The sequence below is a fragment of the Heterodontus francisci genome, chromosome 38 (genome assembly GCF_036365525.1).
Source record: "Heterodontus francisci isolate sHetFra1 chromosome 38, sHetFra1.hap1, whole genome shotgun sequence".
NCBI lineage: Eukaryota > Metazoa > Chordata > Chondrichthyes > Heterodontiformes > Heterodontidae > Heterodontus > Heterodontus francisci.
This window is the reverse complement of record NC_090408.1, coordinates 24,583,097-24,594,341: the sequence shown is the minus strand read 5'-3', so window position 1 is coordinate 24,594,341 and position 11,245 is coordinate 24,583,097. Positions and strand designations below refer to the sequence as shown.

General features: G+C 39.4%; 1 protein-coding gene across 3 annotated transcripts in view; it reads right to left on the bottom strand.

The window, feature by feature from the left end:
- Positions 1-168: 168 nt before the first annotated feature.
- tex9 (testis expressed 9) overlaps positions 169-11,245 on the bottom strand; it is a 54,908-nt gene continuing 43,831 nt past the window's right edge. For all 3 annotated transcript variants that reach the window (XM_068017846.1, XM_068017847.1, XM_068017849.1), the window contains 4 exons: positions 8,461-8,634; positions 6,658-6,792; positions 488-622; positions 169-355 (listed from right to left, as the gene is read on the bottom strand). In XM_068017846.1, the coding sequence (XP_067873947.1) occupies positions 281-355; positions 488-622; positions 6,658-6,792; positions 8,461-8,634 (519 nt within the window). In that variant the 3' untranslated portion in view covers positions 169-280. The remainder of the gene's footprint in view (positions 356-487; positions 623-6,657; positions 6,793-8,460; positions 8,635-11,245) is intronic.

The following is an 11,245-nucleotide window of genomic DNA, read 5'->3' as shown; positions in this document are numbered from 1 at the left end:
ATGTTGCCTGAATTGCTGAGTATTTCCAGCACTTTATTTTTATAACAAGTGTAGCATCCCAGGAGTTCGAGTCTGTGGCTTAAATAGGAAGGAGAAAACAAAATCGGTAAAGACTAACAACCAGCTCACAATTAATTCATTCTACTAGTAGTCAATTAACAACAAAGGTAGAAAACAATTTTATCTTTATTCCTTTAGAACATTTTTGGAGAATTGCTAGTAGGATGGATGTAAATACTGAACTCTCTAAGAAAAAGATCCATACGCAATTCTATTCCAATCAGTTTCCCCATTCCAGTGCTTTAATAAATTCCTCTTCCGTGAATGACAGCATTTTAGCAGCTTCCATGTGCATCTTTTAAAAAAAAAAGCAAGTCTGTAAACCTGTACTGCATTATACAATACCATTTCAATTACAGGATTATTTTGGGTGCAATTTTTAAAAAAAAAAAATCCGAAGTAAATTCTCATTTTTGTCCCATCTTACCTTTTGTCTTTTAAGGATATCTATTAGTTTCATCTGCTTCTTAAAGCCAGTCATAAGCTCAGTTTTCTGCTTTGCTAACTTTTTGTTTTCAGTCTTCAGCTGTTCAAGCGTTAGTTTCTCTTGATTAGTTATGTCCTAGTAATAAATTATTAGCACATGTTACAAAACTACTTGTTTATAATGCAGTAGATTAATCTTTTGGGCATCCGCTGCCAAGCACCATTTCTAGTTGCGATGATGGACAGGCACACAGTGTCTTTAGGCAGCCACAAAATCCACAGATAATGGGGGAGCCTGACTGCAGTTAGATTATGGGTACTCTCTGAGCTGCTGCTGTGTTTTGATATCAGTTTTACAGCAGTTGAACCAAACATCTGACAGGTAGAAATAGCAGATAATGAGCAAGGATCTATGTGAACAAAATACTGTATATCATGTAAAAGTTGAATTTTGAGACTAATTTGAAAGACTAAAATTTAGGGGCAGTCGACTTTTACGAGTCATATTTTCAAACTTTTATTAGCAAAATAATAACCACCATGGAGGTAGGGCAGACAGTCGGATGGATGCGCAGGAAACTATGTGTTCATTTCTGGCAACAGTCTGACTCATAATGCAACTTTACCACCTAATTGCAGCCACTTGCTAGGCTTTCTCTCAGAACAAAGAAAATTACAGCACAGGAACAGGCCCTTCGGCCCTCCAAGCCTGCGCCGATCCAGATCCTCTATCTAAACATGTCGCCTATTTTCTAAGGGTCTGTATCTCTTTGCTTCCTGCCCATTCATGTATCTGTCTAGATACATCTTAAAAGACGCTATCGTGCCCGTGTCTACCACCTCCGCTGGCAACGCGTTCCAGGCACCCATCACCCTCTGCGTAAAGAACTTTCCACGCATATCCCCCCTAAACTTTACCCCTCTCACTTTGAACTCGTGACCCCTAGTAATTGAATCCCCCACTCTGGGGGAAAAAGCTTCTTGCTATCCACCCTGTCTATACCCCTCATGATTTTGTACACCTCAATCAGGTCCCCCCTTAACCTCCGCCTTTCTAATGAAAATAATCCTAATCTACTCAACCTCTCTTCATAGCTAGCGCCCTCCATACCAGGCAACATCCTGGTGAACCTCCTCTGCACCCTCTCCAAAGCATCTACATCCTTTTGGTAATGTGGCGACCAGAACTGCACGCAGTATTCCAAATGTGGCCGAACCAAAGTCCTATACAACGGTAACATGACCTGCCAACTCTTGTACTCAATACCCCGTCCGATGAAGGAAAGCATGCCGTATGCCTTCTTGACCACTCTATTGACCTGTGTTGCCACCTTCAGGGAACAATGGACCTGAACACCCAAATCTCTCTGTACATCAATTTTCCCCAGGACTTTTCCATTTACTGTATAATTCACTCTTGAATTGGATCTTCCAAAATGCATCACCTCGCATTTGCCCTGATTGAACTCCATCTGCTATTTCTCTGCCCAACTCTCTAATCTATCTATATTCTGCTGTATTCTCTGACAGTCCCCTTCACTATCTGCTACTCCACCAATCTTAGTGTCGTCTGCAAACTTGCTAATCAGACCACCTATACTTTCCTCCAAATCATTTATGTATATAATACTTTCCTCCAAATCATTTATGTATCTTGTTGGTACATTTTTCTTCAGCATCTTTATGAGTTGTGTGGAAAGCTTTTTCCATTCTCTTGCTGCCATACAGTTATTCGCCTTCTCTGCACATGCAACGACTTTGTTTAAACTGCACAGTATATTTGTTGCTTCTTGGCGTCATAGAGAAAATGAGGGTCCTAGCTGAATGTTCGGGTACTTATACTAATGCCTGATTAGAATGTTGTCTGTGCTCTGAAAGTTTTCAACTTTTATACAAGATATAGGAAAAATTCAAGATTTTTTACCTAAAGTTATGTCAACTTTTACACGAGTATATACGATGATCACGAGTTGTTAAGAGGGGAGGATATGGGATGAAGCATGACCAAGCACACATTAAAGATTTAGGAAAAAAATGGAAGTTAATATCACAAGTTGATTTAACATAAGTGGTCTTTTCTAGTTTTACTTATCAACTCTCTTCTACATACTGGTTTGAGGTGAGGTGAGATGGGGGGAGCTGATTTCCCTAAATACCAAGTCACATCATCAATAAACAAACACTCAGCTGCTGCACATTACTTGTCACTATTGGAAGAGGTGGTGGAGTAGTGGTAATGTCACTGGACTAGGGTGAAATTTGAATTCAATTAATAAATCAGGAATTAATTAAAAAAGCTAGTCTAATGCTGACCATGAAACCATTGCCAAACCCATCTGGTTCACTAATGTCCTTTACAGAAGAAAGTCTGCTGTGACTTCAGACCCACAATAATGTAGCTGACTCTTAATTGCCCTCTGAAATGGCTAAGAAAGGTAAGAAAAAGAATGAAACCGGCTGGATCACCTGGTACTGACCCAGGCACTGGAAACGACAATGGCAAACCCTACAAAGTCCATTCTTCCTAATATCTGGGGGCTTGTAACAAAATTGGAAGAACTGTCCCACAAACTAGTCAAGCTCACAGAATCATACATTACAGACAATGGCCCAGACACCATAACCATCCCAGAGATGGCAGCACAGTGGTATATAGTCGGGAGGGAGTTGCCTTTGGTGTCCTCAACATTGACTCTGGACCCCATTAAGTCTCATGGCACGGGGTCAAAGATGGGCAAGGAAACCTACCCTGCGCGCCCCCCCAAAAGTGATGGAAGGGGTCGTCGATAGTACTATCAAGTGGCACTTGCTCAGCACTAAGCTGCTCACTGGCGCTCAGATTGGGTTCTGCCAGCACAACTCAGCTCTTGACCTCTTGCCCTGGTTGAGTGTAGATCCAACAACACTCGAAGCTTGCCACCATCTCGGATGAAGCAGCCCGCTTGATTGGCACCCCATCGACCACCTTCAACATTCACTCCCTTCACCACCGCCGCACATTAACAGCAGTGTGTACCATCTACAAGATGCACTGCAGCAACTCACTAAGGCTCCTTCGGCACCTTCCAAACCCACGACCCCGACCACCTAGAAGGACAAGGGTAGCAGATGCATAGGAACAGCATGACCTGCAAGGGGGCCTGAGGAATAAAGGCCCCCTCGACATAAAATATATAAAAGGGGGCTGGAGTATAAAGGCCACCGAAAAACAAAAAGAAATGGGGGTTAGATACAGAGTAATGCTCCCTCTACACTGTCCCCATCAAACACTCCCAGGACAGGTACAGCATGGGGGTTAGATACAGAGTAAAGCTCCCTCTACACTGTCCCCATCAAAAAAAAAATCATGACCTGCAAGTTCCCCTCCAAGCCACACACCATCATTACTTGGAAGTATATTGCCGTTCCTTCGCTGTTGCAGGGTCAAAATCCTGGAACTCCCTTCTTAACAGCACTGTTGGTGTACCTACGCCCCAAGGACTGTAGCTGTTCATGAAGGCAGCTTACCACCACCTTCTCAAGGGCAATTAGGGTGGGCAACAAATGCCAGCAACACCCACATCCCATGAAAGAGGAAGAAAAAAATGTTGGTGTACAAATGATTACAGTACACTTTTAAATGGAAGTGTGCCCAATTGCCACTTCAAATTCAAATACAGATTGGAACATTTCACAAAAACCATCACTAGGTCTGTAAAATTTATACAATTATTTTATCAGGATCAGACTTTTTAAAGGAAAATATTCTATGGAATTAACTGAACAAACTTGTTACTTATGTACATTAAAGGATTTTGGAACTGGGCATCATGGAATTTGTTAGGATTCTTTCTTTGGATTGCAAAGCAATGGCAATGATGACTGCCTGTCTTTTGATTCTTGTGATTTAAGTAGGAACAACAATCAGGCTCCATGGTCATTGCTTTTGTTTGTCTTGAGCAGTGGTTCTCAAATGTTTTTGGTTGAAGGACCCCTTTACAATGGAATAGTAATCACGGGTCCCCATCCAAATTATACTATATAATAATTACAATATGGAAGTATTGCATGTAAAATGCGTTTTAATGTTTTTAAGAAAATAGGTATTTACTTACAGGTATCAGTAAAATGGGTGTGCCCACATCTCAGCGCAGCGTTTGGCTATCCATGGCGTGAGCAGGAACCTGGAGACAGTAGCAGCCCAGGGAGATCACAACAAGGAGAAAGCACTACGGGAGCTGGGGGAGAGCATGAGCAATGAAGCAGCACACCACGGTGAAAGCAGAAGTACGAGGAGAGCAGAGCACCGAGAAAGGGGAGAATAGGAGCACTGAGAAAGGTGGAACCCACAGGGCAGGAACCTGGAGAGACGAGGGGACCAGCAGCATGGAGAGTGCACTGGGGAAGCAGAGGGAGAGCAAGAGCACAGGGGGAGCAGAACATACCTCCACCTTCCGCACACTCGTTTACTCTTGACAAGGGTGTCCTGGGCAGTAGTCCATGTTGCGCACCTGTGGGCCAGCTCTGTGTGCAAACCTCCGTGGATCCCAGTTTGAGTACCACTTGTTTAGGGGCGGGGTAAAGGGAAACCATGTTGGCATATGGCAAAGTGGCAGGTTTAGTAAGTAACCCCAAAATCCTAACATGGGGAAACCACTCCCAAATTCTGTCAAACGTAATATGAAACTAGATGTTGGTAGAACCCAAGAATGTTCTTAGGGGATGCCGTTGCTTGTGATTTTTCCCCCCCGATCTCCAGGAGTGGGGACTTCGCTATTAAGAGAAGTATGTACAGAAGTGTATTTCTGTAACCCTGAGCTATGAAATGCCAATAACTTGGTTAACATGAATACCAAATATATCCTAATTAGTGATCTTCTCCACTCTGTTGAGCCTTACCATTTCAGTGCCACTGTAATGTGTAAATCACTACAGACATCTGCAGAACTCTGTCCAACTGTCATGATAAGCCCCCACGCGCCAAGAATGAGGCACATTAATTGTCATGAACATTGATTCTAAGCTGTTACTGGAGTGAGGGGAGGACTTGTTGAACAGATCAGCCATGGCTGGAAAAGATATTTGCATATTAACAGACGGTGTTTGGAAGTACAAAGCAGCCATTCCCTGACATTCAACCCACAAAGGACGTTTGATTACCAGATGTTGAAGGTGGGGGAGCTCACATTCCAGGTTGATTGCTAAGATGGTCGAATACACAAACGGACATGGTTAAACCAACTAGTCACATGACTAACCTGCTGGGAAACCCGAATTTTTTGAATTTGTACAAACAGTTTGGGCAGAAAGCTGTTTGCTCCTGGACTGAGAAGATCTCTCTCTGCTGTCTGCTCCCATCTCTTTCTCACAAGCCTCTGAATCCACTGAAGACACATGAACCCCAAGAGAGAAAAGTCTCCTACAGCGAACAAGGTTTAAGAATAATATTGGGCCCCAACGGAAAACAAGATCTCCCTACAATCAAGGACTCTACAGTGAGCTTGAAGAACTGTAACAACAACTCTTCAGATATTGCCTCAAACCATTCCACATTATTTTTCTTCACTTTTCTGTCTCTATTTGCATGTGTGTATCACGTGTGCATGCTAACGTGGACACGTCGTGTATCCATAGGCGTTAACCGAATTAGAGTTTAAGTTGAAGGAAAATTTCAACTTTTCTTCTTTAAACCTAAGAAAGCCTGTTTGTGCTTATTTCTTTGCCTTATAATTGGAAAGCGGTGAACAAGGATTCACCAAGGGGATGCTTAAAAACACGGTGTGTTTAAAATTAAACCCTGTTACGCGAAGACCAGGTGAAGGCTGAAAGGGAACCCTAGTCCTCTTTTTCACCTGGTTGTAACACTAACTATTACCTTGTGCTTCCAACTACCAAGCCAAAATTCAAACCAGCTAAATAATTTGCCATTAATTTCTCAAAGCCTCACAAGTGGAACTTCACCAAATGTTCCAATATATTTCTTCCAAAATTCACATTGCTAACTGTAAAATTAAGCTACATAATCAATAAGGTAATATTCACTGATTCCTTATTCCCAGTGGGGAGCTGCATACAAGGGAAGCTTGGGTTAAAAATAGGGCTACACTTCTCCAACCTGCACTGACGTCAGCATATCTCTTCACTAGGAACGCGGCATTAGTAATTTTACATTATCTTATACTTGTCCTTTACCTTATTATTCTGCTTCATTTTATTCAGCTCTGTTTTGTATTTTTCAGCCTCTTCTAATGCCCTGTTCAGACGAACCTCTGTGGCACTCTGATTTGTGGCAGCTTGCTTCTGGGCTCTTTTCTGGCTGTCCAATTCCTAAGATAACAATTATATTGTGAGGAAAAGTCACAGAATATGCACTTGTAAGATGTGAAAAACTGAAAATGCAGTCACTTGTCCTAGACCAGGGGGTCAGCAATCTTTTTTACCTGAAGAGCCTTTTAGAAAAAAATTTGCTGAAAATAAAATCCATTGGGAGCCACAAGACAAAATTTTGGTATTTCTAAACCAAATACTTGGCAAATTACCAAGTGTCTCTGGTAGAATGCATAATTTGTATATATAATAAAAATATATGTATTGAATTTATATCAATAGAAAATCAATTTCAATTAAAAAGACCAAATTGAATTATTGTGCTTTTTGACTTTATAATTTTGTCAGTAAAATCTTTAAAACAAATTACAATTAAGATGCAAAGAATTAAGACAATTTTTTTGGCTATTGATAAAATATAGCTTCTAATAGCACACTCAGAATAATTTATCATCTCAGTTGTATTAAAAATAATGGTCGCAACCATAAAACCTGTTCCTCGAACTAAAGGCATTTTCTATAACCATGGTGTAGCTATATCACTCAAACAAGTTTATTTAGAGCACGATTATGTTTTCTGTTAAAGTAATCATTTGAAACCATAAAGTGCAGCATAATGATTAGCTTTTTATCCTCACAATAAAAACAAGGCTCTTACTTATCTCGACTAAATCTTTTTTAGACTTTTTCCATGTTAATGCGATCCACTGAAAAAGGTTGGGAGCCATGAATGAAATGTTAAAGAGCCGCAGGTTACAGATTACTAGACTTTATTATTACACAAACAATGCTCATGTTCTAGACATTCACATTTCTCAAAATATTTCTGGTCCTATTTGCTGACTTATTTATGTTGACAGTCGCAGGCAGAAAAGCATATTGATTTTGGCAATTTACTACCAAGTTGCATTTTTGATATGGATTTAACAATGCTAAACACTTATTACGAGACTAAAAACACCAATTAAGCAAGTTGATAGGGGGGGTGGACCCAACTAAGTTCAAGATGGACATCATTTTTCAACATTACGAACACTTTACTCACTTCTACGAGGGCCAGGCTTTACTTACTTCTGACATTCTCATTGCAGATTTAAAAAAAAAGTATATATAGGATATTCTTTCTAATATACATGACAGGCTGTTTCAACAAAAGGTGCATTCTTTATTTCCTTAATCGTACAAAAACCTATTTGAATTATCTTGCATTTCTACAGCCTTCTCAATTAGATCCAAAATAACTCATACAGCTACAACACTTTCAGCTGAAAAATATGAACTGCATGAACATCAGCTCTTTAATTAACTCACGGAAATGGTGAAGGCAAACCGGAACCGAAGAAGGGTCACTGACCCAAAACGTTAACTCTGCTTCTCTTTCCACAGATGCTGCCAGACCTGCTGAGTGGTTCCAGCATTTCTCGTTTTTATTTCAGATTTCCAGCATCCGCAGTATTTTGCTTTTATTTATATGAGCAATTTGATGGCGGCTTGGAAGCAGGTTACCTGCTTGCCCTTCCAGTTGCAGTTGTTAATGACCAAGTGGTATTCAGAGGTGGAGGAAATAAGTGAACTTATCCTCAATTTAACAAAATGTTTCAGTAGGAATGCTACAATTAAACTGGATTGGATATGAATTTACTCAGATCATTATAATATAAAATATACCTTTTGCAAAGAGGTCACTTGTTGTTGCAATCCATCACTTTTCCTGTGTGCCTCATCTGCCAGGCTTTTATATTTCTCAATTTGTGTCTGCTGGATGCTGTTTGTTTTCTGTAATCTGTTACGTTCTTCCTCTATCTCTTTTATTCGATTACTGAAAGTGTTATTTTCATCATCCTATTGGTTAATGAAACAATGAATGAGACTATGAAAAATAATCTTGTGAATAGATTTTGGATAAAATTATTTAAATCTTTTCAATTGAAATGGTCACTCAACATCACAAAATCAATAGGAAGGTTAGTAATTATCACCAATTAAACAACTTCAAATAAAGAGCAAGATTAGATAAAGGGAATGCAGTATATTTTAAAGATGTCTGATACATCTTTTAGCAATTGCTAATTGTTATAGCAATTAAGGCACTTGATATTAAAGTGAATGTAGTTGCATTGGTAAATAAATGGCTAAGGAGCAGAAAACAAAGTAGGGTAAATCAATTTTATGATATGTACATAGTGGTTGACCTCTTATTTGCAATAGGCACAAGAAGAATGACAAAGTTTTCTAGTAATGCCAAATTGGAGGAAACAGTGGGGAAGAATGTGGGAGATTACAGCAGGGCATAAACGGGTTAGCAGAGTGAACAGATAGGTGTCTGGTTAGGTCAATGCAGAGAAGCAGTTAATGGTACGTTCTGACAAAAATAACAAAGAAAGGAGGATTTGCTCAATGTTACAATTCTTAGTGGACAAACAGATATCTGAGGTGCAGGTACATCGATCTGATGTGTAAAGAATTAGCCTTGATCCAGATAATATCTACCATATGTGGAATATTTTCTATATTCACAGATGTTTAGTATCAATATATTTAACAGTGGCCTGTGTTGCTGAGGTCAAAATGACACCCTCAGCGAGACTTTAAATTACAAATAAAAATATGAAATTAAAGACAATTTTTACAAGAGATGGTTTAAAATCTATTCATAAGATTTTAATATCATATCATAAAAAATACTATTCACAACCATCTTCATCATAGCATCTATCTTACTCTGGCATTTACCCAATACAATCTACTTTAATTGCATTGCACATTCAAGGATAACAAAAGTATAGATTAATAATTAAACAGACAATAATTTTTAACTACACAAGCTTATTTCTTATTAGGAGAGATTGTATCTGAAGAGGTTTTTAAAAGAAACATACACTAGTATACAGTGTCAAAGGTGCTTAAACAAACGAAGAAGTTACTCTCCATATTTGTAAACCTGTCCCATGAAAAGATTTGTGGAATAATAATGCTGATCACATATTAGAGTGATAATATTGTTTTATTTAGCACTGCTGATAATGAAATGTTCATTTTTTTTTAAAGAATGGAAAAATATTGTAGTCTTCAAGGACGAGCCAAGAAAGGATACCATCTTTTTTTGGTGAACCGGGTGCCACTATTTATAGGTAAGGATTCCACTGGCTCAGCAACCTCCAGCCACGATTGTGTCCAACCATTCAAATAATATTTTAATATCTTAGACAAAATAATATAAATTGCTTTCTGTAAATGAAATGGGAAGTTATGCATTCTACAGTTTTTAAAGAGGAACATCACAGGAAGACTATAACAGATAGTTTGTACTATTAAGAATAGATATATAAAGTGTTGCAGGTCTGACATCAGTCTCTGGAGACTCCCTCAACCAAATAAAATAGACTCAGATTGCATTTCGCCAGCTGACTGCCAGTTATGTAAGTGGGCATCAGAATTTATTCCCCTTCTGACTCGGAGCACTCCAACCCAACTTGAAGTCTCACAACCATCAGTTGGTATTCAATCCACCTACTCTTCAGTCACCAAAAGAAATTAAGGCCAAGCACCTCCTCAGAGAGTGGCACTGTTGGGCTGCTAGTGTTTCGTTAAAGAACAATATTCTTCTCTCTTGTATACGGTAAAGATCCCATGGCATTATTCAAAGAAGAGCAGTGGAGTTCTCTTGCTATCCTGGCCCATATTTACCTTTCAATCAGCATATCTTAAAAAATAAATTATTTGGTCATTAATCTCACTGCTGTTTGTGGAACCTATTTGTGTGCAAATTGGCTGCTGCCATTCCCTACATTATAACAGTGTCTACACTTGAAACGTACTTTATTGGATGTGAAGCATTTTGGGGCAGCCCAACGTCATGAAAGATGCTTATAAATGCAGCATTGGCATGGTTCTGGAAGCAGGTTGCTGCTCATCCACAATAGGTTTGTGCCTGGTAAAACTTGTAGCTGAACTTTATAGTTGAAAACTTTTGAGTGACATATGTTACGAACAGGTGAGAAGGGGTCTAGGGGTTCCCTCTCAGCCTTTGCCTGGTTTAACCGGAACAGGGTTTAATTTTAAAACACTGTTTTTAGCTCTCCCTTAGTGAATCCTTATTCACTGCTTCAATTTTAAGGCAAAGAAATCAAACAGGTTTCCTTAGATTTAAACAAGAAAAGTAGAAGTTTATTAATCTTAAACTCTAATCCGGTTAACAACTATGAATATGCGACGCGATTACGCTAGCATGTATACGCGATAAACACACACGCAGATAGAGACAGAAGAAGTAGAAGGAATAAAGGGGAAAAGTTTGAGACAATATCTGGTAGTTACAGTCCTTTAGGTTCAATCTGGAGTCTTTGGTTGCTTGCAATTCTTTGGGGCCTAGCTCACACTTTTGGCATGATTTGGGAGAGAGGTTTCCTTGTTCCAACTTCAGTTGCACACTGCCTTCTAAATTCAAACTGTC